Raw genomic sequence first — 24941 nt, 5'->3', positions numbered from 1 at the left:
ACCCACCTGCGAGCAGCCACTGCCTCAGCAGCATCTGATCAACCATCAACTCTTCCACCAACCTATTGACTACCACCTTCCATTCATCCATCATCTATCCACAGCAGCAACCATCAATTATCCATCGTCATCCATCTTCTTCATTTCCCATTTATCACCATCATCCATCAATTATCATGCATCCATCTATCCTTCAATGTTTCCCTCATCCTCCATCCATCAAGGATGGATTCATTGATGAATGAATGGAAGATAGTCCATGGGCAATAGGGCTGGGAATGGGTAAGGTATGGAGAGATGTGATAAGAAAGAGACAGAGAGATGAGGAATTGTCTAGGGGGTTGTGTCGGCAGTTGGGTTGCGATGGGAAGGATGGATCGATGATGGATGAAAGAGTTTGGGGACAGTTTGCTGGTAGTTTGACATGTCAGATGAGTTGTGGTGTAGTTGGATGATGCAATGGAGGGTGAGATTAAAGCACTTAAAGGAAAATGTGCCTGGTATGACCTGCTGTTGGGGGGAAGGGTCTATGATGAGTGCCAGAATGAATGGTCCAAATCATAAATGGATGGATGGATGGATGGATGGATGGATTGGATGGATGGATGGATGAATGGATCAGTTAGTGCATGGTGGGATGGGCATTTGAAGGGACACATGGATGGCTATTCACATTACTATCTCCTCTCCAATGCAGCCAGTGAAGAACCCTTGCCTTCAGAGGAGCCCCAAGAAGAAGGACACAAAACTGAGTCCCCTGCATCTCAGGCACTCCCAGTTCAAGCAGTGCTGGGGGAGCTGAAGGTCTCCAGTGTCACTCCCAACTCTGTGCAGCTGCAGTGGAGTGTCCCCAAGGGCTCCTTTTGACTCCTTCATGCTGCAGTACCGGGATGCCCAGGGCCAGCCCCAGGCCCTGCCCATCGATGGCTGGGTCCCGCTCAGTGACAGTGCCAGGGCTGTCCCCATCCCATCGTACCGCTTCCACCTCTATGGGTTGCTGGGGCAAGAAGAAGATTAACCATGTCTCCACTGAGGCTGTGACAGGTAGAGGGGAAGGTCAGGGGAGTGAAGGGTTGCTGGATGTAGGATGACAAAAACGAATATATGGAGAGATGGAGGGATCAAGTGATGGAGGAATGGGTGATTGGAGGAAGGGAGGGAGTGGTGAAGGAGTGGAGGAATGGAGGAATGGGTGATTGGATGGCATGGATGGATGGATGGATAGATGGCTGGCAGGATGATGGATGGATGGATGGATGGATGGATGAATGGACGATGGGTGCCATATGAATGGTCCAGAATATGGAAATATGGATGGATGGATGGATGGATGGATGGATTGGTTGATTGGTGGGTGGTGGATGAATGTTTGAGTGGACACACCCATCACCATCTCCTCTCCATGGCAGCAGGAGAAGAGCCGGAGGAACAGCCCCTGTCTCCAGAGGAACCACAGCAGGAGAAACCACAAACTGAGGCCCCAACATCTGAGGCCACTCCAACAACAGCGGTGCTGGAGGAGTTGAGGGTGTCCAGCGTCACCCCCAAATCTGTGCAGCTGCAGTGGAGTGTCCCCAGGGGCTCCTTTGACTCCTTCATGCTGCAGTACCGGGATGCCCAGGGCCAGCCCCAGGCCCTGCCCATCGATGGCACGTCCCGCTCAGTGACAGTGCCAGGGCTGGCCCCATCCCATCGGTACCGCTTCCACCTTTATGGGTTGCGGGGCAAGAAGAAGATTAACCATGTCTCCACTGAGGCTGTGACAGGTAAGGGGGAAGGTCAGGGGGAGGAAGGGTTGCTAGACATAAGGATGACAAAAATGGATATATGGAGAGATGTAGGGATCAAGGGATGGAGGAATCGGTGTTTGGAGGAAGGGATGGAGTGGTGGAGGAGTGGAAGAATGGACGGATGGATGGATGGATGGATGGATGGATGGATGGATGGATGGATGGATGGGTGGGTGGGTGGACAGCAGGTTTGTGGCTGAGCCAGTGGCTGGTTTGTGCCATGGGTTTGGGAGGAACATGGGAATAGGAGTGTGGGTAGAGGATCAGATTCAAGGACTCACCAAAGGAAACAAGATGGCTAGCTGGATGGCTGAATCATTGGATCGACAGATGGATGGGTGAGGGGTGCCAGAATGAATGATCCAGAACATGAAAGTGGGGATGGATAGATGAATGTCTGGGCTGGTTGGCTGGTGAGGAGTGGATGGATGTTTGGGTGGACACAACCATTTTCTCTCCATGGCAGCTGGAGATGAGCCAGAGGAACAGCCCCTGTCCACAGAGGAACCACAGCACGAGAAACCGCAAACTGAGGCCCCCGCTTCTGAAGCCCCTCCAACAACAGCAGTGCTGGAGGAGCTGAGGGTGTCCAGCATCACCCCCAGCTCTGTGCAGCTGCAGTGGAGTGTCCCCAGGGGCTCCTTTGACTCCTTCATGCTGCAGTACCGGGATGCCCAGGGCCAGCCCCAGGCCCTGCCCATCGATGGCACGTCCCGCTCAGTGACGGTGCCAGGCCTGTCCCCATCCCGTCGGTACCGCTTCCACCTTTATGGGTTGCGGGGCAAGAAGAAGATTAACCATGTCTCCACCGAGGCTGTGACAGGTAAGGGGGAAGGTCAGGGGAAGGGAGGGTTGCTAGACATATGGATGACAAAAATGGATATATGGAGAGATGTAGGGATCAAGGGATGGAGGAATCGGTGTTTGGAGGAAGGGATGGAGTGGTGGAGGAGTGGAAGAATGGACGGATGGATGGATGGATGGATGGATGGATGGATGGATGGATGGATGGATGGGTGGACAGCAGGTTTGTGGCTGAACCAGTGGCCGGTTTGTGCCATGTGTTTGGGTGGAGCATGGGAACGGGAGTGTGGGTAGAGGATCGGATTCGAGGACTCATCAAAGGAAAAAAGATGGCTAGCTGGATTGTTGAATCATTGGATCAACAGATGGATGGGTGAGGTATGCCAGAATGAATGATCCAGAACATGAAAGTGTGGATGGATAGATGGATGTCTGGGTTGGTTGGCTGGTGAGGAGTGGATGGATGTTTGGGTGGACACAACCATTTTCTCTCCATGGCAGCAGGAGATGAGCCAGAGGAACAGCCCCTGTCCACAGAGGAACCACAGCACGAGAAACCGCAAACTGAGGCCCCCGCTTCTGAAGCCCCTCCAACAATGGCAGTACTGGAGGAGCTGAGGGTGTCCAGCATCACCCCCAATTCTGTGCAGCTGCAGTGGAGTGTCCCCAGGGGCTCCTTTGACTCCTTCATGCTGCAGTACCGGGATGCCCAGGGCCAGCCCCAGGCCCTGCCCATCGATGGCACGTCCCGCTCAGTGACGGTGCCAGGGCTGTCCCCATCTCGTCGGTACCGCTTCCACCTTTATGGGTTGCGGGGCAAGAAGAAGATTAACCATGTCTCCACCGAGGCTGTGACAGGTAAGGGGGAAGGTCAGGGGAAGGGAGGGTTGCTAGACATATGGATGACAAAAATGGATATATGGAGAGATGTAGGGATCAAGGGATGGAGGAATCGTTGTTTGGAGGAAGGGATGGAGTGGTGGAGGAGTGGAAGAATGGACTGAGGGATGGATGGATGGATGGATGGATGGATGGATGGATGGATGGATGGATGGATGGATGGATGGGTGGACAGCAGGTTTGTGGCTGAACCAGTGGCCGGTTTGTGCCATGTGTTTGGGTGGAGCATGGGAACGGGAGTGTGGGTAGAGGATCGGATTCGAGGACTCATCAAAGGAAAAAAGATGGCTAGCTGGATTGTTGAATCATTGGATCAACAGATGGATGGGTGAGGTATGCCAGAATGAATGATCCAGAACATGAAAGTGTGGATGGATAGATGGATGTCTGGGTTGGTTGGCTGGTGAGGAGTGGATGGATGTTTGGGTGGACACAACCATTTTCTCTCCATGGCAGCAGGAGATGAGCCAGAGGAACAGCCCCTGTCCACAGAGGAACCACAGCACGAGAAACCGCAAACTGAGGCCCCCGCTTCTGAAGCCCCTCCAACAATGGCAGTACTGGAGGAGCTGAGGGTGTCCAGCATCACCCCCAATTCTGTGCAGCTGCAGTGGAGTGTCCCCAGGGGCTCCTTTGACTCCTTCATGCTGCAGTACCGGGATGCCCAGGGCCAGCCCCAGGCCCTGCCCATCGATGGCACGTCCCGCTCAGTGACGGTGCCTGGCCTGTCCCCATCCCATCGGTACCGCTTCCACCTCTATGGGCTGCATGGAGCCAAAAGGATTGACCGTGTCTCCACCGACACTGTCACAGGTGAGGCAGAGGCTCACAGGGGATGGCAGGGTCAAGAAATGGAGGCATCAAGGGATCCCATATCCATCTCATACCCACCAGCGAGCAGCCATTGCCTCAGCAGCATCTGATCAACCATCAACCCTTCCACCAACCTATTGACGAGCACCTTCCATCATCCATCATCCATCCACAGCAGCAACCATCAATTATCCATCGTCATCCATCATCTTCATTTCCCATGTATCACATCATCCATCAATTATCATGCATCCATCTACACTTCACTGTTTCCCTCATCCTCCATCCATCAAGGATGGATTTATCGATGAATGAATGGAAGATAGTCCGTGGGCAATGGGTGTGGGAGGGGTGAAGGCATGGAGAGATGTGATGAGAAAGAGACAGAGAGATGTGGAACTGTCTACGGGGTTGTGTTGGATGTTGGGTGTGCGATGGGAAGAAAGGATGGATGGATGGATGGATGGATGGATGGATGGATGGATGGATGGATGGATGGATGGATGGATGGATGGATTAGTTAGTGCGTGTTGGGATGGACATTTGGAGGGACACATGGATGTTTATGCCCATTAATATCTCCTCTCCAATGCAGCCAGTGAAGAACCCTTGCCCTCAGAGGAGCCCCAAGAGGAGAAGCCCAAAACTGAGGCCCCTGCATCTGTGCTAGCGGTGCTGGAGGAGCTGAAGGTCTCCAGTGTCACTCCCAACTCTGTGCAGCTGCAGTGGAGTGTCCCCAAGGGCTCCTTTGACTCCTTCATGCTGCAGTACCGGGATGCCCAGGGCCAGCCCCAGGCCCTGCCCATCGATGGCGGGTCCCGCTCAGTGACAGTGCCAGGCCTGTCCCCATCCCATCGGTACCGCTTCCACCTCTATGGGTTGCGGGGCAAGAAGAAGATTAACCATGTCTCCACCGAGGCTGTGACAGGTAAGGGGGAAGGTCAGGGGGAGGAAGGGTTGCTGGATGTATGGATGAAGAAAATGTATAAATGGAGAGATGGGAGATCAAGAGATCGGAGGAATGGAGGAATGGAGGAATGGGTAATTGGATAAATGGATGAATGGATAGATTACTTGATCTCTAAATGAGTGGATGAATGGATGGATGGGTAGATGTTGGTTGCCAAAATGAATTGTTTAGGTGTTGAAAGGATGGATGGATGGATGGATGGATGGATGGATGGATGGATGGATGGATGGATGAATGGATGGATAGTTGATGATCATTGGAGGGCTGGATATCATATGAATAGATGCAGGATTAAAGGAAGAGATGGATGAATGAATCATTGCTGGAAGAGATGTGTGGATGATCAAAAATGGATGGAGTATCCCAGGTGGGCTAACTAGTTGGGTAGGTGGATGGATGGATGGATGGACAGCGGATTTGTGGCTGAGCCAGTGGCTAGTTTGTGCTGTGGGTTTGGGAAGTGGATGGGAATGGGAGTGTGGATAGAGGATTGGATTCAAGGACTCACTGAAGGAAAAGGGATGGATGAGGGAAGGATGGAGATGGAGAATGCTTGATGCTTTTTAAGGGAAGATTGATGGTTGTTTGACAGAGCAGATCTGATGATATCAGATCAGTAGCTGGGTGATTGGATGATCAAATCGAGGGTGAAATTAAAGGAGTTGATTGAAGAATTGTGTGAAAAGGAACATGACTGGAAGGCCGGCTGGCTGGCTGGCTGGCTGGCTGGGTTGGTTGATTGGTGGGTGGTGGAAGAATGTTAGAGTGGACACACCCATCACCATCTCCTCTCCATGGCAGCAGGAGATGAGCCGGAGGAACAGCCCCTGTCCACAGAGGAACCACAACACAAGAAACCGCAAACTGAGGCCCCTGCATCTGAGGCCACTCCAACAACGGCAGTGCTAGAGGAGCTGAGGGTGTCCAGCGTCACACCCAGCTCTGTGCAGCTGCAGTGGAGTGTCCCCAGGGGCTCCTTTGACTCCTTCATGCTGCAGTACCGGGATGCCCAGGGCCAGCCCCAGGCCCTGCCCATCGATGGCACGTCCCGCTCAGTGACAGTGCCAGGCCTGTCCCCATCCCATCGGTACCGCTTCCACCTCTATGGGTTGCGGGGCAAGAAGAAGATTAACCATGTCTCCACTGAGGCTGTGACAGGTAAGGGGGAAGGTCAGGGGGAGGAAGGGTTGCTGGATGTATGAATGATGAAAATAGATACATGCAGAGATGGGAGATCAATGGATGGAGGAATGGGTGATCGGAGGAAGGGATGGATGGATGGATGGATGGATGGATGGATGGATGGATGGATGGATGGACAGCGAATTTGTGGCTGAGCCAATGGCTGGTTTGTGCTATGGGTTTGGGAGCTGCATGGGAATGGGAGTGTGGGTTGAAGATTGGATTCAAGCACTCACTGAAAGAAAGGGGATAGATGATGGATGGATGAAGATCGAGAATGCATGATGCTTTGTACGAGAAGATTGATGGTCGTTTGACAGACCAGATCAGATCTGATCAGATGAGTGGTTGGGAGGTTTGGTGATCAAATGGGGGGGTGAGATTGAAGAAGGAATTGAAGTAAAAAGTGTATGAAAAGATACATGACTGGATGGATGGATGGATGAATAGATGGATGAATAGACGATGGGTGCCAGAATGAATGGTCCAGAATATGGAAGTGTGAATGGGTGGATGGATGGATGGCTGGACAGGTTGGATGGTTGGTTGGTGGGTGGTGGATGGATGTCTGCATGGACACTCCAATCTCCTCTCCAATGCAGCCAGTGAAGAACCCTTGCCCTCAGAGGAGCCCCAACAGGAGAAGCCCAAAACTGAGGCCCCTGCATCTGAGACACTCCCAATGCGAGGAGTGCTGGAGGAGCTGAAGGTCTCCAGTGTCACTCCCAACTCTGTGCAGCTACAATGGAGTGTCCCCAAAGGCTCCTTTGACTCCTTCATGCTGCAGTACCGGGATGACCAGGACCAGCCCCAGGCCCTGCCCATCGATGGCACGTCCCGCTCGGTGACAGTGCCAGGCCTGTCCCCATCCCACCGGTACCGCTTCCACCTCTATGGGTTGTGGGGCAAGAAGAAGATTAACCATGTCTCCACCGAGGCTGTGACAGGTAAGGGGGAAGGTCAGGGGGAGGAAGGGTTGCTGGATGTATGGATGAAGAAAATGGATAAATGGGAGATCAAGGGATGGAGGAATGGGTGATTCGAAGAAGGGAGGGAATGCTGCAGGAGTGGAGCAATGGGGTAATGGGTAATTGGATGTATGGATGGATGGACAGATGGATGGATGGAAGGATGGATGGATGGATGGATGGATGGATGGATGGATGGATGGATGGATGGATGGATGCCAGAATGAATGGTCCAGAATGTGGATGGATGTCTGGCTGTCTGGGTTGGTTGGTTCGTTGGTTGGTTGGCTGGTTGGTGGGGGGTGGATGGACGTTTGCATAGAAACACTTATCTCTCCATGGCAGCAGGAGAAGAGCCAGAGGAACAGCCCCTGTCCACAGAGGAACCACAGCACGAGAAACCGCAAACTGAGGCACCCGCTTCTGAAGCCCCTCCAACAACGGCAGTGCTGGAGGAGCTGAGGGTGTCCAGCATCACCCCCAACTCTGTGCAGCTGCAGTGGAGTGTCCCCAGGGGCTCCTTTGACTCCTTCATGCTGCAGTACCGGGATGCCCAGGGCCAGCCCCAGGCCCTGCCCATCGATGGCACGTCCCGCTCAGTGACGGTGCCAGGCCTGTCTCCATCCCATCGGTACCGCTTCCACCTCTATGGGCTGCATGGAGGCAAAAGGACTGACCGTGTCTCCACCGACACTGTCACAGGTGAGGCAGAAGCTCACAGGGGATGGCAGGGTCAAGAAATGGAGGCATCAAGGGATCCCATGTCCATCTCATACCCACCAGCAAGCAGCCATTGCCTCAGCAGCATCTGATCAGCCGTCAACTCTTCCACAAACCTATTGACTAGCACCTTCCATCCTCCACCATCTGCCATCAGCAGCAGCAGCAACCATCAATTATCCATCATCATCCATCATCATCCATCATCTTCATCTCCCATGTATCACCATCATCCATCATCCATCAATTATCATGCATCCATCTATCCTTCAATGTCTCCCTCATTCTCTATCCATGAAGGATGAATTCAATGATGGAAGAATGGAAGATAGTCCATGGGAAATGGGTGTGGGAGGGGTGAAGGCATGGAGAGATGTGATAAGAAAAAGACACAGCGATGAGGAACTGTCTAGGGAGTTGTGTTGGATGTTGGGTGTGCGATGGGAAAAATGGATGGATAGATGGATGGATACGTGGCTGAATGGATGGATTAGTTGGTTGGTGGTGGGATGGACACATGGATGTCTATGCCCATTACCATCTCCTCTCCAATGCAGCCAGTGGAGAGCCCTTGCACTTAGAGGAGCCTCAACAGGAGACACCTAAACCTGAGTCCCCTGCATCTGAAGCACTCCCAGTGCGAGCAGTGCTGGAGGAGCTGAAGGTCTCCAGTGTCACACCCAACTCTGTGGTGCTGCAGTGGAGTGTCCCCGAGGGCTCCTTTGACTCCTTCATGCTGCAGTACCGGGATGCCCAGGGCCAGCCCCAGGCCCTGCCCATCGATGGCGGGTCCCGCTCGGTGACAGTGCCAGGCCTGTCCCCATCCCACCGGTACCGCTTCCACCTCTACGGCCTGCGGGGCAAGAAAAGGACTGACCGTGTCTCCACCGATGTTGTCACAGGTGGGGAGGAAGGTCAGTGGGTGGAAGGGCTGGGGAGATGGAAGTAGTGATGGGGAGATTGATGGAAAGATGGAGAAAAAGATGGATTATGGATGGATGCCTGAAGGATTAGATGAAGTCATGAGTAGAAGGATGGACATGGAAATCACTGGATGCCTACAGAAATGGATAGTGAAAGGATGGATGGAGGGCTGGGTACATGGGCGATGGATGACGGGGGTGGTTTGTCAGGAGCAGGCAGGAAACATCATTCATTGAGCGGATGTTTTCTGGGACTTGTGACTGCCTGATTGGGGATGATGATGTGGATGGGAAGGAGCGATGGGTGGAATTGGGAAGGGAAACTGGAGACAATTTGGAGATGGAGAGATGTCTGGGACCATGGAAGGGTGGAGTGATGAAGAGATTGCTGTTTGTTTGTTTGTTTGGGTGGATAGATGGATGGAATGGTTGAATATGTGGTGAATATTGGATAATCAAGATGCTGGATGATGTTGATTATGACGATGATGAAGATGGTGGATGATGGCAGATGTTGCTTAGTAAGTCCATGGAAGAGTCAGTGGTTGTTTGGATGAGGCTGGGGTCAGTGGGTGCTCAGTGATGTGTGCTGAGAGAATAGTGAGAAGGGACTGGGAGGAAATGGTGCATGATGATGGATAATGGTTAGTTGGGTGGATGATGGATGGACATATGGACGGACATACCGATGCCCACACCCATCATTGTCTCATCTCTGTTGTTGCTGTAGCTGACCTAGAGGATCTCCCCTCAGCCTCAATGGACACCCCAAATGAGGTCTCTAGAACTGAGGCCCCCAGAGCTGAGGACCACAAACCTGAGCACCCCCGAACTGAGGCCCCCTCAGCACGGGCTGTGCTGGGAGAGCTGAAGGTCTCCAGTATCACACCTGACTCTGTGGGCCTGCAGTGGAGTGTCCCTGAGGGCCCCTTCGATTCCTTCATGCTGCAGTACCAGGATGCCCAAGGCCAGCCCCAGGCTCTGCCCCTCGATGGCGGGTTGCGCTTGGTGACGGTACCAGGGCTGTCCCCATCCCACCGGTACCGCTTCCACCTCTATGGGATTCACAGGGGGGAAAGGACTGATCACGTTTCCATCGACGTCATCACAGGTGAGTAGGAAAATCAGAGGAAGGAAGGAATGTGAGACAGATGGAGGGATGGAAAGGTAGAGGCATCAAGAGATGGTGGAAACAAGGCTTTCCGTTCCCATCCCCACATCAAGTACTTTTCTAGTCTGGCATCATCCAGTCAAACATCAATCCCTCCATTGATCTATTGAAGAATACCCACCATCACCCATCATCATCATCCATCATCATGGTTCATCATCATCATCAACCATCAACAATCCATGACCATCAGTAATATCCATTGCCACCATCCATCATCATCATCATCATCATCATCATCATCATGTTTTTCTGTCCATGGAGGATGAACAACTGAATGGTTTTACTGATTCTAGTCTGGGTAGGTTCCTGTCCAAACTGAGGGAAGTAGGTGGAGGGATGGATGGATGGATGGATGGATGGATGGATGGATGGGGGGTTCCTGCTGTCCAGGTGCATGTTCTTGATGGACAGAAGATTGTCCATGGGAAATGGTGGCTGGGATGGTTGGAAACAATGGGGAATGTGGAGGGAAAGAAACAGAGATTAATGTGGTATTAGGTGGGGTGTTGGGTTGAGTGGTGGGTAGGTGGTGGGATGGATGGATGAAGGATGGATGGCAGTGATGCACAATGGGTGCGGGGATAGTTGGGTAGATGATGGATGGATGTATGGATGAACACATGGATACCCATCACTGTCCCCTCTGCATAGCAGCCACAGATGAGCCAGAGCAGCCACCCTTGCCCTCAGAGAAGCCCCAGACTGAAGCTCTGCCAACTGAGGACAACCAATCTGAGCACCTCCAAAGTGAAGTCCCCCTGGTGCAGGCGGTGCTGGGAGAGTTGAAGGTTTCCAGTGTCACACCTGACTCCGTGCAGCTGCAGTGGAGCATCCCCAAGGGCTCCTTTGACTCCTTCATGTTGCAGTACCGGGATGTCCACGGCCAGCCCCAGGCCCTGCCCATCAGTGGAGAGTCCCATTCAGTGACTGTCCCAGGGCTGTCCCCTTCCCACCGGTACCGTTTCCACCTCTATGGGCTGCAGGGTGGGAAGAGGATCGACCGTGTCTCCACCGACATTGTCACAGGTGAGGGGGAAGGTCAGAAAGTGAAAGGACTGAAGAGGTAGCTGTAGGGATGAAGAGATGGAGCAATCAAAGGATCCCATACTGATCCCATCCCTACTTGCTGTTCAGTACCCACTGACATCATCACAATCCCATCAACCACTGGCCTATTAGCCAACACACACGATCATCCATCATCATCATCATTATTTAGTTGGATAGATTCCTTATCTATCCATCACACCACCAGTCCCTCCATTCCCAGGTGGCTCCACTCCTCCCCAGTTTCTCAGCTTGGTAGTAGAGGATGTGTGGGAGTGTTAGCAAGGTAGAGGGATGGATGGATGGATGAATGGATGGATGGATGGATGGATGGATGATGGACAGGTGGTTGGGTGGATGATAGATGGACTTGTTGATGGACAAGCAGATGTCCAGGCCCATTACTATCCCCTTTTCATCACAGCTGCAGCCAAGCAGGAGGAGCTGCCCCTGCCATCAGAGGAGCCCGAAACTGAGGCCATCTCATCTGATGCCCTGCCAGCACGGGCAGTGCTGGGAGAGCTGAAGGTCTCCAGTGTCACACCCAACTCTGTGCAGCTGCAATGGACTGTCCCCGAGAGCCCCTTTGACTCCTTCGTGCTGCAGTACCGGGATGCCCAAGGCCAGCCCCACGCCCTGCCCATTGATGGCAGGTCCCGCTCGGTGACAGTGCCCGGGCTGTCCCCATCTCGCCAATACCGCTTCCACCTTTATGGGTTGCAAGGTGGGAAAAGGACTGACCACGTGTCCACCGATGTCGTCACAGGTGAGAGGGGCTCAGGCTCAATCCATACCTGTGGTGCATCGAAGCACACAGTTGGTCCTTCAGGCTTGGGGAGTCTGGCAAGTTCTGGGGCTTGAGATGAGGGTGGGGATGTGGAGGCCAGAGGGATGGAGAGTAGAGGGATGTGTGGATCCATGGATGGATGATGGATGATGGATGATGGATGATAGATGATGGTGGGTTGTTGGTCAATAGGTTGGTGGAAGATCAATGACTGAACAGATGCTTCTGGGACCACTAGGATCCATCCATCCATCCATTTATTTTTTTTTCCCCAAACATTCCTCTGTCCCATCTGTTCATCACCCTTCCAAGTGTTCAACCGTCACACAAAGAAACCATCTCCTTCTGGTACATATTTGGGCACTCCCCTTGTCCCCTTCCCTTCCCTTCCCTTCCCTTCCCTTCCCTTCCCTTCCCTTCCCTTCCCTTCCCTTCCCTTCCCCCATCCCTGTCCTATTCATTCCCTCCATCCACACACCCTGTCTCCATCTCACTTTGATCCTCTCTCCGTTTCAGCTCCATCCATACTTCCCCACATTTTCCTGCATGGTTGCACAAATTGCACCTTTCCACCATCCCATTCCTACCTGCCATTGAGTAAACATTGACACTGGCACCATCAAACCAACCACTGACCCTTTAAAATGACATAGTGACTCTGTCATCCTCCATCATTACCATCCATCATCCATTTAACATCCATCATCCATCTCTCCTCCCCCCTACAGTCCCTCCCCATCCTACACTCCAGAGTTGGGGAATTAGAAACAGCTCAGGGTTGGAGTGATTGCAAATGGGTGATGGATGATGAGGATGGAGGGATGACAGATCAGTGGGTGGGGGCTCCTGGGTGGCTTGGATGGATCGATGATGAATGCACAGGTGTCCATATGGGAGCATGTGTTGTTGAGCCTGTGGCTGGTTTGTGCCTTGGGAAAGGGTAGAGGTGTTGGGGTGGGGGTTGGGAGGTGAGGGCAGTTAAGAGGGATGGAGGAACAGATTTAAGGACTGACTGAAAGAAAAAGGATGGGTGAAGGATGGATGGATGGATGGATGGATGGATGGATGGATGGATGGATGGATGGATGGATGACGATGACGGGTGTTGGGGCATGTGGTCTGACAGATCCAAGCAACGCTTTGATTATTGAATGATCCAATGGAGGGAGAAGCTAGAGAATCAGTTGTAGGAAAAGCCACACTGAAAGCCACGTGTTTGGATTGAGGGATGGTGGATGATGGATACTGTAATGAATGGTCCAGGAGATGAAAGTGTGGATGGATGGATGGATGGATGGATGGATGGATGGATGGATGGATGGATGGACGGATGGATGGTTCAATGAACACGTCGATTCTCACAACCATCATCATTCCCTCTCCATCACAGATGCAGCAGTGCCGGAGCAGCTGCCTCTACCCTCAGAGGAACCCCAGCCTGAAGACCACAAACCTGAGCAGCCCCAAACTGAGGCCAGCCAGGGACAGGCGGCACTGGGGAAGTTGAGGGTCTCCAGTGTCACACCCAACTCTGTGCAGCTGCAGTGGAGTGTCCCCGAGGGCTCCTTTGACTCCTTCATGCTGCAGTACCGGGATGCCCAGGGCCAGCCCCAGGCCCTGCCCATCGATGGCACATCCCGCTCGGTGACAGTGCCAGGCCTGTCCCCATCCCACCGGTACCGCTTCCACCTCTACGGGCTGCGGGGCAAGAAGAGGACTGACCGCGTCTCCACCGATGTTGTCACAGGTTGGGGGGAAGGTCAGAGGGTGGAAGAGCTGGGGAGATGGAAGTAGGGATGGAGATATGATGGAAAGATGGAAAAAAAGGTGGATTATGGATGGGTGCCTGAAGGACTGGACAGAGTCATGAGTAGAAGGATGGACATGAACATCCTAAGATGCCTGCAGAAATGGATAGTGAAAGGATGGATGGAGGGCTGGGTACATGGGCGATGGATGACGGGGGTTGTTTCTCAGGAGCAGGCAGGAAGCATCATTCATTGAGCGGATGTTTTCTGGGACTTGTGACTGCCTGATTGGGGATGATGATGTGGATGGGAAGGAGCGATGGGTGGAATTGGGAAGGGAAACTGGAGACAACTTGGAGATGGAGAGATGATTGGAACCATGGAAGGGTGGAGTGATGATGAAGAGATTGATGTTTGTTTGGATGGACGGATGGAATGGTTGAATCGGTGGTGAATGTTTGATAAATCATGATGCTGGATGATGTTGATTATGATGATAATGAAGATGGTGGATGACGGCAGATGCTGCTTATTAATTCCATGGAAGAGTCAGTGGTTGATTGGATGGGGCTGGGGTCAATGGGTGTTTAATGATGGGTGAGGAGGGAATAGTGAGAATGGACTGGGAGGAAACGGTGTACGATGATGGATAATGGTTAGTTGGGTGGATGATGGATGGACATACGGATGGACGAATTGATGCCCACACCCATCACTGTCCCATCCCTGTTGTTGCTGCAGCTGACCCAGAGGCTCTGCCCTCACCCTCAATGGACACTCCAACTGAGTCTCCCGCAGCTGAGGATCACCAAACTGCACATCCCCAAGCTGAGGCCCCTCCATCTGAGTCCCCATCAGCACGGGCTGTGTTGGGAGAGCTGAAGGTCTCCAGTATCACACCTGACTCTGTGGGGCTGCAGTGGAGTGTCCCTGAGGGCCGCTTTGACTCCTTCACACTGCAGTACCGGGATGCCCAGGGCCAGCCCCAGGCCCTGCCCATCGATGGCGGGTCCCGCTCGGTGACAGTGCCAGGCCTGTCCCCATCCCATCGGTACCGCTTCCACCTCTACGGGCTGCGGGGTGGGAAGAAGATCGACCACGTCTCCTCTGATGTTGTCACAGCTGACAGGGAAGGTCAGAGGATTGAGGATGGGTGGATGGATGGGTAGATGAAACATGATGGATGCATGGATGGATGGATGGATGGATGGATGGATGGATGGATCCTTGGATACCCATGCCCTTCATCATCCCTCTCCACCGCAGCTGCAGCTGTGCCAGAGGAACTGCTCCTGCCCTCAGAGGAACCCCAAGCTGAGAGACGCCAAACTGAGGCCCACCCATCTGCAACCACCCCAGCACGGGCAGTGCTGGGAGAGTTGAAGGTCTCCGGTGTCACTTCCGACTCTGTGCAGCTGCAGTGGAGTGTCCCCAAGGGCTCCTTTGACTCTTTCACACTGCAGTACCGGGATGCCCAGGGCCAGCCCCAGGCCTTGCCCATCGATGGCGGGTCCCGCTCAGTGACAGTGCCTGGGCTGTCCCCATCCCGCCGGTACCGCTTCCACCTCTATGGGTTACAGGGCGGGAAGAGGGTCCACCATACCTCCAATGAAGCTGTTACAGGTAAGGAAGATGGTCAGAGGACCAAATGGATCATAGTATGAATGGATTAAGGGATCGTGGCCATCTCATCTCTACCTGCCATCTACTACCTGCAGACCCCAGCTCCATCGAATCAATCATCAACCCTTCTACCGACTTCTTTACCAGCACCTGCCATCATCCACCATCATTGTCATCATCCTCTTTATCTGTCATCCATCATCATCACGGTCATTATTTTCTTCCATCATGATCATGATCCATCTATGATGATTGAAGAACTGAATGGTTGAATGGATTCTGGACTGGACTGTGAGTGGATTTCTTCCCAGGTTGATGGAAGAGGGTGAAGAGATGGATGAGTGCTTGGATGGAACTGGGAATTAGAGATCAAGATGCATTACTGGTGGGTGGTTGGATGTCCTGAAGGATGGAAGATTGTCCACGAGAAATGGAGGGTAGAAGACGTGAAGGCTTGAGTGGATGTAGAGAGAAGGAGTTGGAAAGATGATTGCAGGATTGGTTACAGCATTGGGTTAGATGTTGGGTGAGATGGATGGAGACATAGATGGACGAGTAGATGGAGGGATGGATGGATAGATGGATGGATGGAAGATGAATGATGGCTCATTTTGTGGATGATGAATGTACATTTGGATGGACACAAGGATACCCATCACCATCCCTTCTTCATTGCAGCTGCAGCCAACTTGGATGAGCCACCCATGCCTCCAGAGGAGCTCCAACCTGAGGACACCCAACCTAAAGATCCCCCAGTCAAGTCCCCCTCAACTGATGCCCCATTAGCACAGGCAGTGTTGGAGGACCTGAGAGTTTCCAGTGTCACGCCCAGCTCTGTGCAGCTGCAGTGGAGTGTCCCCAGGGGCTCCTTTGACTCCTTCATGCTGCAGTACCGGGATGCCCAAGGCCAGCCTCAGGCCCTGCCCATTGATGGCACATCCCGATCAGTGATGGTGCCAGGGCTGTCCCCATCTCGTCGGTACCGCTTCCACCTCTATGGACTGCAGGGAGGCAAAAGGACTGATCGTGTCTCCACCGACATCGTCACAGGTGTGGGGGAAGGTCAGAGGGGTTGAGTGTGGGTGAATGAAGGGATGAACGATGATGGGTGGAGGGAGAGATGGAGGGATCAAGTAATGGAGGAACATGTGGGTGAACGAGAGTTACATGAGTGAGTGGATGGAAAATGGATCAGTTGATGGATGGATGATGGATGGAGGGCTTCTGAACTGGTTGGTTGATCAGTGGAGGATGGATGGATGGATGGATGGATGAATGGATGGATGGATGGATGGATGGACGGACGTGGCTAGAGAATGGATGCAGGCTCTGGAGTGCAAGGGAGGGAGGGGGGGTTGATGCCTGGATGGTGACAGATGATGGATTGATGGATGAGTGGCTCCTGGGTATGATGAATGGATGGATGGATGGATGGATGGATGGATGGATGGATGGATGGATGGATGGACGGATGGATGGTGGATGGACATGTGGCTGTACAGGTACACATGTGGCTGAGTCCGTGGCTGTTTTTTTCCTTCAGTGATGGAGGAGCTGAGTGTAGGGATGTGGGGGTTGGGGGAGTAGGTGGAGGTTTAGTTTCAAGGACTTCAGTCAAAGGAAGATGGTTGGATGATGGATAAATGATGAATGGATGACGGATAATGAGTAGATGAGGAATGGATGAAGATGGATGATGCAAGATGTGTGTTGGGGCAGTTGGTGGTTTGGTGGGTCAGGTTAGTGGTTGGGTGGCTGGATGATCCAATGGAGGGAGAGGTTAAAGAACCAGTTGAAGAAAAAGTTGCATGGAGAGAAATGTGGATGGATGGATGGATGGATGGATGGATGGATGGATGGATGGATGGATGGACGGACAAGCGGTTGAGGCCATGGCTGTTTTGTGCCCTGGTTGAAGGAGGGGGTAAGTGGAGGGGGGAGAGGGATAGATGGAGGAATGGATTCAAGGACTGACAGAAGTTTAAAAGATGGGTGATGGATGTTAGATTGATGATGATAATGGATAGATAAAGATGGATGATGGATGCTGCATGATGTTGGGGCAAGATGTTGGAGGTTTAATGTATCAGATCAGTAGTTGGGTGACTGGATGATCCAATGGAGAAAGAGGTTAAAGAACCAGTTGATGTAAAAGGTGCGTGGAAAGAAACATGATAGGATGGATGGAGATTTGGATAGACACATGGATTCTCACACGCATCATCATCCCATCTCCATTGCAGCCACAGCCAAGACAGAGGAGCTGCCCCTGCCCTCTGAGGAGCCCCAACCTGAGGACCCCAAAGGAAAAGATCCCTCAACTGAGGCCACCCCATCTGAGGCCCCCCCAGCACGGGCAGTGTTGGGGGAGCTGAAGGTCTCCAGCATCACTCCCAACTCCGCACAGCTGCAGTGGAGTGTCCCTGAGGGCCCCTTTGACTCCTTCACGCTGCAGTACCGGGATGCCCAGGGCCAGCCCCAGGCCCTGCCCATCGATGGCACGTCCCGCTCGGTGACAGTGCCAGGGCTGTCCCCATCCCATCGGTACCGCTTCCACCTCTATGGGCTGCGGGGTGGGAAAAGGATTGACCACGTCTCCACTGAGGCCATCACTGGTGAGGGGCTGCAGGGAGTCCCCCAGAGTCCCTCAGGGAGCAGAGCTGGAGTGGGGACAGGGCTGGGAGTGGGGCCCAACAGGAGCTGGGAGGAACTGGGGCACTGGGTCGTACTGGGGGAGCCAGAGAAATGAGGGGGACGAGGGAGCTCAGGGGACTGGGGGGCACTGAAGACTGGGGAATTTAGGGGAAAATGGGAGCTGGGGACAACCAGGAGTTGGAGGTGACTGGAGATTAGGGGGACTCTGATCAGCTGGGGACTGAGAGGAACTGGGAGCAGCTAGGGGGACTGGCTAGAATTGGGGTCTGGGGTAATCTGGGGCCTGGGTGAAACTGTGGAACTGGGGAATGAGGGGAACTGGGGTGAACTGGGACCGGGGTGGAGCTGAGGACTGGCAAAGACTGGGGAAAACTGGGCATAGGGTACTGGGTAGCTGTGGGGATCTGTGAACTGGGAGGGACTGGGGACTAGGGGGAACTGGGTGAATATGGGAGATTAGTTATTGGGGTGACTGGGAGCAGTTTGAGAGCTGGGGTGGATTGGGACAGCTCAGTGGGGACCAGGGAGAACAGTGGGAAACAGACTAGAGGGGGATTGGGAGCAACTGGGGCTGAGGGTACTTGGGAGAACAGAGAAACTGGGAGCTGGGAGTAGCCAGAGGACTGCAGGGAACTGGAGAGTAGGGGCAATGTAGCACTGGGAGCAACTGGCAGGAGAAATGGGGACTCTAGAAACTGGAGGAACCGAGGACAACTTGGGAAAACTGGGGGGTGTGGGGAAGTGGGGAAATAGGAGACTGGGGTGAATTGGGGACAACTGGGGACTCAGAGGCCTGGGGGCAGCTGGGAGGGGATTGTGTGGCATGGGGGGAATTGGGTCTGGGAGGAACTGGAGGGACTGGGGGAAACAGGAGACTGGGGTGAACTGGGGACAACTGGGGACTCAGAGGCCTGGGGGCACCTGGGAGGGGATTGTGTGGCATGGGGGGAATTGGGTCTGGGAGGAACTGGAGGGACTGGGGGAAACAGGTCTGAGGGAGATTGACGAGAACTGCAGATGGGGGTGACAGGGGGAAATTGGAGAATGAGAGGAAACTGGATCTGAGGGAGAACTGAGGATTGGAGTGGAGCTGGGGATGGCAAAAACTGGGGGAAACTCAGCACTGGGAAGAACTTGGGACTAAAGGAAACTGGAGGGATCTGGGGACTGGGAGGTACAGGAGGAAATAGGTCTGGCAGGCACTGGAGGAAACTGGGGGGGGACTGGGTCTTAGGGGTTTGGAGAAAATGAGGGGGAACTGGGGCATCTCCATTGGGTGCAGTGTGTGGACAGGGCCAGAGGGCCCATGGGAAGGTTTGGGGTGTCAGCAAGGGGGGGGTGGGTGACAACAGTGGTGTTTTTGGGGTATCAGTGGGGGACTTTGGGATGTGGGCTGGGCCGTTTGAGGTGTCAGCAGTGTGTCCTTCCCCAGGCGCCCCAGGGACCCTCTGGGTGGGCTCTGTGTGGCCCCGCAGTGCCTGGCTACACTGGGACCCCCTGCACACCCCTCCTGATGGCTATGAGTTGGAGTATGGCCCCCCTGGGGGACCCCAGCAGGTAACGGCCCCCCAAAGGAGACTAAACCCCCTGGGAACAGCCAGGGTGTCTCCCCAATACTGCCCTGGGAACCCCAATACTCCAGGTATCCCAGTAACACCCCTGGGGACCCCAATAACACCTCAGGGTATCCCATTTCCCTCCTTTGGTAACAGCACCCCAATACACCTCTGGGAGACCCCAATAATGCCTTTGGGCACATCAGTACCTCCCCAGGGACTCCACTACCCCCGTGGATAAGGATAATCCCAATCCCCTTCATGCCCCCAGACCCTGTGGCTGCCTCCCGAGGCTACGTCGCAGCAACTGTGGGGGCTACAGCCAGCAGGACGCTATGGGGTGCGGCTGTGGAGCCGAGGGGGAGACCCCCAAGCTGCCCCCCTCGAGACCATCTTTGACACTCGTGAGTGGGGGGAGCTAGGGGGTGCAGAGGGACCATTGGGGAGGGTGCACCTGCACCTCTGGGTCCTTTTGGGGGTGGGGGGGATTATTGGTGGGGGAAGCTATGTCCCTTGGAGGGAGGGCTGGAATTCTGGGGGGCACCTGGACCCCCCCGGGTGCTTTTAGGGGGGTAGATGTGTCCATGGGAAGGGGGGATGCCCTGGGGAGAGGTTGGGTTATGGTGGGAGGGGGTCACCAAAATGCTTGAGTCCTTTAGAAGGAGGGGTTATTTTTGGGGGGGTACACAACCAGACACCTGGGGTTTTTTGGGTGTTGGTGTCCTGGAGTGAGGAGGCTCTTGGGTCTCTGGGTCCTTTGGGGGGTTACCTGGGGGGTGCCCGGGTCCTTTGCGGGGGGGTTGGGTTGATGGGCAAGGCGGGGCGGTGACACTCAGTCAGTTTGGGGGATCTGGGTCCTTGGGGAAGGGAGTGTCCTTTTGGGGATCACTGAATTGGGGGGCACACCTGTACCCCTGGATCCTTTTTGGGGGGGGGGAACCATGTCCTTTGGGGGCCAGCTGCACCCCTGGATCATCTGGGGGTAGCTGGGATCCTGGGGCGGGGGACACCAAGACACTTGAGTTTCAAAGGGAGGCATTGGAGGGGGGAGGTTGTGTCCTTTTGGGAGGGTTGGGTCTTTTTTGAGGGGTGAATATTGGGGGTACGGGCTGGGTCCTGGGGGGGGGCGGTTTGCGGTTATCAGGTGGGGAACATGCAACCCCCAGGGTCCCTGGATAGGGGTGGGGGCTGTTATTGAGTTGGGGATTCCGTGTCCTTTCGGGGAGGGGACACCAGCGCCCCTGAGTCCCCTGGGTGTCTCCCATGCCTCCCCTCAGCCCCACTCCCGCACCCGCACCCCCGGGACTGCGCCGAGGAGCAGCTGAATGGGCCAGGCCCCTCGCGGGAGACCCTCATCTTCCTCCGGGGGGACCCGGCCCGGCCCCTCAGGGTCTTCTGCGACATGGAGACGGATGGCGGCGGCTGGCTGGTGAGACTGGGAGCACTGGGGGCACTGGTTTGGGGGGGGGAGCTTCTACAGGGGGGTTATAGAAGGATGTATGGAGTTTTGGGGGAGGTGGGGAATGAGGGGCTTTGGGGGCAAAAGGGGGTGATGGAAAGGCACTGGAAGGGGAACTGGGGGGCATGGGAGGGGCTGGGGGCCTTCTTTGGGTTTATGGGAAGGAAATTGGTGTCCGGGGAGGGGTTTTGGGGTACCCCTGACTCCCCCTCTCTCCCCAGGTGTTCCAGCGCCGCCAGGACGGGGGCACCGATTTTTGGCGGGGGTGGGAATCGTACGCCCACGGCTTCGGCAACGTCAGCGGCGAATTCTGGCTCGGTGAGGGGGGGGCCCTGGGGGATTGGGGGGACCCATAAAAATTTGAGGGGACGTGAGGCCAACAGAGGCACTCCAGGGATCTAGGGAACTTTGAGGAGAGCCAGCTCCTGGGGTGGCAGCAAGGGGTACTCGGTGGGGCCCCAAAACTTGGGGGGTCCCCAGGGGTCCGAGGGGGGGACTTGCAGGATTCAGGAGAGGTCCAGGCAACTGGGAAGCAGATTTTGGGGTGCAGGGAACGAGGCAATGACTAAGGAGTCACCCAAGGATCTGGACAACTCAGGGGTGGTTCTCAGACATTCAGGTCCAGTTTTGGGGCTCCAGGGCTCCGGGAAGGACTTGGAGGGTCTCCAGGAGCTCAGGGCAGGGTCAGGGGTCACCTGAGGGGTCCCCAGGAGTTTGGGGATCTATTTCAGGGGACATCCAGGAGTTGGTGGGGGGGATGGGGGAATTCGGGGGGCACCGCAGGAGTTCCGGGGGTGCCGAACAATTTTGGGGCGCAGGCAACGAGGCGCTGCACGAGCTGACGGCCGCCACCCGGACGGAGCTGCGCATTGACCTGCGGACTGCCCACGACTCCGCCTTCGCGCTCTATCGCGACTTCGCCGTCGGCAGCGCCGAGGAGCGATATCGGCTCCGCGTGGGAGCGTTCAGCGGCACCGCCGGTGCGCGGGGCTCCCTGGGACCTTGGGGGGATTCTGGGGGGTCCTGGTGGGATTTCGGATCCCTGGGGGTTTTGGGGGCCCACTGGCTGGCAGGGGTCTGGCGGATTTGGAGGTCCTTGGTGCGATTTGGGGTGCCTGGGGGTTTCTGGTGGGTTTTGGTGGTTCCTGGCAGATTTGGAGGTCCCTGGTGGGTTTTGGGGTCCCTCAGGTGTTTGGGGGCGCCCTGGGGGTTTCTGGTGGGTTTTGGTGGTTCCTGGCGGGTTTGGAGGTCCCTGGTGGGTTTTGGGGTCCCTCAGGTGTTTGGGGGGGCCCTGGGGGTTTCTGGTGGGTTTTGGTGGTTCCTGGCAGGTTTGGAGGTCCTTGGTGGATTTGGGGTCCCTGGGGGTTTTGGGGGCCCACTGGCTAGCAGAGGTCTGTGAAGTCCTTGGCAGATTTGGAGGTACCTGGTGGGTTTTGGGGTCCCTGGGGGTTTCTGGTGGGTTTTGGTGGTTCCTGGCAGATTTGGAGGTCCCTGGTGGGTTTTGGGGTCTGTGGGGTGTTTTGGGGGGCCCCTGGGGGTTTCTGGGGGGGTTTGGTGGCTCCTGGCGGGTTTGGGGGTCCTTGGGGGTGCTGACAGCTGTCCCCACAGGCGATGCCCTCTCCTACCACTCGGGCAGCCCCTTCTCCACACGGGACCGAGACTCCCGGGACCCTCGGGACCGCCGGGACCCCTCGGGGCGGCCCCGGCCCCCTCCCTGCGCCGTGGCCTACGGGGGAGCCTGGTGGTACCGCAACTGCCACTACGCCAACCTGAATGGGCTATACGGGACCCCCCGAGACCACCAGGTACCGGGGCGAGGGAGTGGGATGGAGTAGGGGACTCGGTGGGGGGGGGGGGGTATGGATGGGGCTACGAGGGAATTGGGGGGGTCTGGGGGGGCTTTAGGAGGCTTGGGGGGCTATGGGAGTGGATAGAAGTCATGGGGGCCTTAGGGGGGCTGGGGGTATATGAGGGACTCTGTGGGAGTCTCTAAGGGTCCACAGGGGTCTGCAGGGTTCAATAGGGCCTGTGGGGATCTCTGGGGTCTGTCTATGGAGATCTGTGAGTGCCCATAGGAATCTGAGAGTCTGTTGGGATCCACAGGGTCTGTGGGGACTTAGAGGGGTCTCTGGAAGTCTACAAGGGTTCTGACCCACCCCCCTTCCCCACAGGGCATCCACTGGTTCCCCTGGAAAGGCTTCGACGTCTCCATCCCGTTCACCGAGATGAAGCTGCGGCCGCAGCGTGGCTGAGGGGGCTGGGGGGCTCCCCTGAGTGCTGGGGCTAGGGGATTCCAGAGTCTGGGGGGTCCCCTGGGTGCTGGGGGGTCCCAGACAGGACTTGGGGAGGCCCAAAGTTAAACTTTTGCGGGGGGGGAGAAGGGAGAATTAAAAGCTGATGGTGACTCCCCTGTTCTGTGGTGAAATGAGAACTGGGACAGGAGAAAGCACGGAGTCAGGCTGAGGTCAAGGTGATTCCAGGGTCAAGGTCATCCCTGGAGCGAGGAGAGGCAGGGGAGCTCCAAATGTTCCTTGTGGTTCTGGTCCCAGCATCACTTGAAGTGCTGGACCCGATCCCCCATTGGCCCTGGGGATCCTGAGATGTCCCAACCTGGGCAGCATGAACACGTGGGGCAGGGATGGGGTGGGATGGGAGCAATCAGCCAGTGAGGCCAAAAACAGAGGTCACCAAGTCAGGCAAAACAACTCCCTGCAACACCCTGGGTGTCCTCCCAAGACCCAGAGGTGGATTTGGGCCATGGTCATGTCATGGTCATCTCCAGGTCATGGTCATATTGTGGTCACCTCAGTGTCACAGGCATCTCATGGTTGTGTCGTGGTCATTTCTGCATGACTACCGCTCATTTCATGCTCATGGTCATCTCATGGTCACTCAGCTCCTGACCTGGAGCAGGAATTCAATGACCCTAGGTGTGGGGGTCCACTCCCTGATCCGGGGTGGGGGGTTCTGTCCCTGCACAGCCACTTTCTGTCCCTGGGTCACAGATCCCTTCCAGCACCTCAGGATTCCTGGGATCCTTTATCCCACAACAGAGACATGCCCTCAACTCTTGTGGAATCAGAAAAGGCTCCAGCATTTGGAGCTCCATGAGCAGCTAAATCTCACTGGAGCGCATGGCCTGGGCTGCCACCAGAGCTGCTCCACGGAAAGGTGCTGGCACAGGTCACAAGCAGCAATCTGTGCCAAACCCTTGTGGGGACCCCATGTCCTGAGTGGTTCCTGCTCCAGGAAGGATCCTGAACTGAGCTCCAGCCTGAGGGTGAAACCTCAGGTCAAACACTGCTCCACGGAAAGCACAGGGCAGAGCCATCCCTGGGGCCAGGGGCGCTGCGGGAGCTGTGTCCCAGTGCCGGCCCAGCCCGGAGCCACAGCCCTGCTGGGCACAGAGCCCCTGGGAGCCCACGTCTGGGACAGCTCAGCACAGCAGCACTGGGGGGATCCAGCGGGACACGGTGGCCCCAGGTGGGATGGTGGGGCCGGGCAGGGGATCTCCCCCGGGGGCCTGGAGCAGTTTGGGGCTGCAGAGCCGGGAATGGGCCGGAGCCAGACACTGCGGCCACCCCAGCAGTGCCCCAAGGCCAGTGCTGGTGTCCCAGTGCCACCATTCCCCAGCGCTCCCCAGTGCCTGCAGAGCCTGCAGATCCCAGTCACCCGGCTGTTCCCAAGGCCTGGGACCCCACTGTCCTCCCATCTTCCCATTTTCCCCAATCCTGGGGTCCTGGTGCTCCCAGAAGAGGGGTCAGTCCAGCCCCCCGTTCAGCCAAAGGATTTGACAGGAGTCAAGTGTGACACCTGGAGATG

The 24941-nt window shown here is 55.4% G+C and overlaps 2 protein-coding genes across 6 annotated transcripts in view; one reads left to right on the top strand and one right to left on the bottom strand.

The window, feature by feature from the left end:
* The window catches only part of LOC120764784 (antigen peptide transporter 2-like), a 55491-nt gene that overhangs the window by 28518 nt on the left and 2032 nt on the right, over nt 1-24941 (bottom strand). The window lies entirely within an intron of this gene.
* On the top strand, nt 1460-23440 carry LOC120764783 (tenascin-X-like). 4 transcript variants are annotated; one of them, XM_040088813.2, is made up of 24 exons: nt 1460-1766; nt 2257-2613; nt 3096-3452; nt 3954-4307; nt 4903-5235; nt 6079-6435; nt 7062-7406; nt 7773-8129; nt 8705-9061; nt 9801-10181; nt 10896-11270; nt 11716-12057; nt 13469-13825; nt 14568-14960; nt 15093-15449; nt 16128-16499; nt 17693-18064; nt 19537-19661; nt 19932-20064; nt 20938-21089; nt 21341-21437; nt 21938-22099; nt 22728-22924; nt 23291-23440. In XM_040088813.2, the coding sequence occupies exons 1-24, from the start codon at nt 1598-1600 to the stop codon at nt 23369-23371; spliced, it is 6882 nt and encodes a 2293-aa protein (XP_039944747.1). In that variant the 5' UTR covers nt 1460-1597; the 3' UTR covers nt 23372-23440. The 4 variants fall into 4 exon arrangements, with proteins under 4 accessions (XP_039944747.1, XP_058279846.1, XP_058279848.1 ...); XM_058423863.1 differs by having other exon boundaries at nt 3951-4307; nt 6082-6435; XM_058423865.1 differs by having other exon boundaries at nt 3951-4307; nt 8705-9049.

This window comes from Hirundo rustica, chromosome 37 (genome assembly GCF_015227805.2).
Source record: "Hirundo rustica isolate bHirRus1 chromosome 37, bHirRus1.pri.v3, whole genome shotgun sequence".
Lineage (NCBI taxonomy): Eukaryota > Metazoa > Chordata > Aves > Passeriformes > Hirundinidae > Hirundo > Hirundo rustica.
This window is presented reverse-complemented; position numbering and strand designations above follow the sequence as displayed.

Bases quoted from the DNA above. Each gene is read 5' to 3' on its own strand.
- LOC120764783 (XM_040088813.2), top strand. From the start codon at position 1,598: ATGCTGCAGTACCGGGATGCCCAGGGCCAGCCCCAGGCCCTGCCCATC. The intron at 1,767-2,256 runs GTAAGGGGGAAG...TCTCCATGGCAG, and splicing joins CTCCACTGAGGCTGTGACAG to CTGGAGATGAGCCAGAGGAA. The intron at 21,438-21,937 runs GTGAGGGGGGGG...TTTGGGGCGCAG, and splicing joins CAGCGGCGAATTCTGGCTCG to GCAACGAGGCGCTGCACGAG.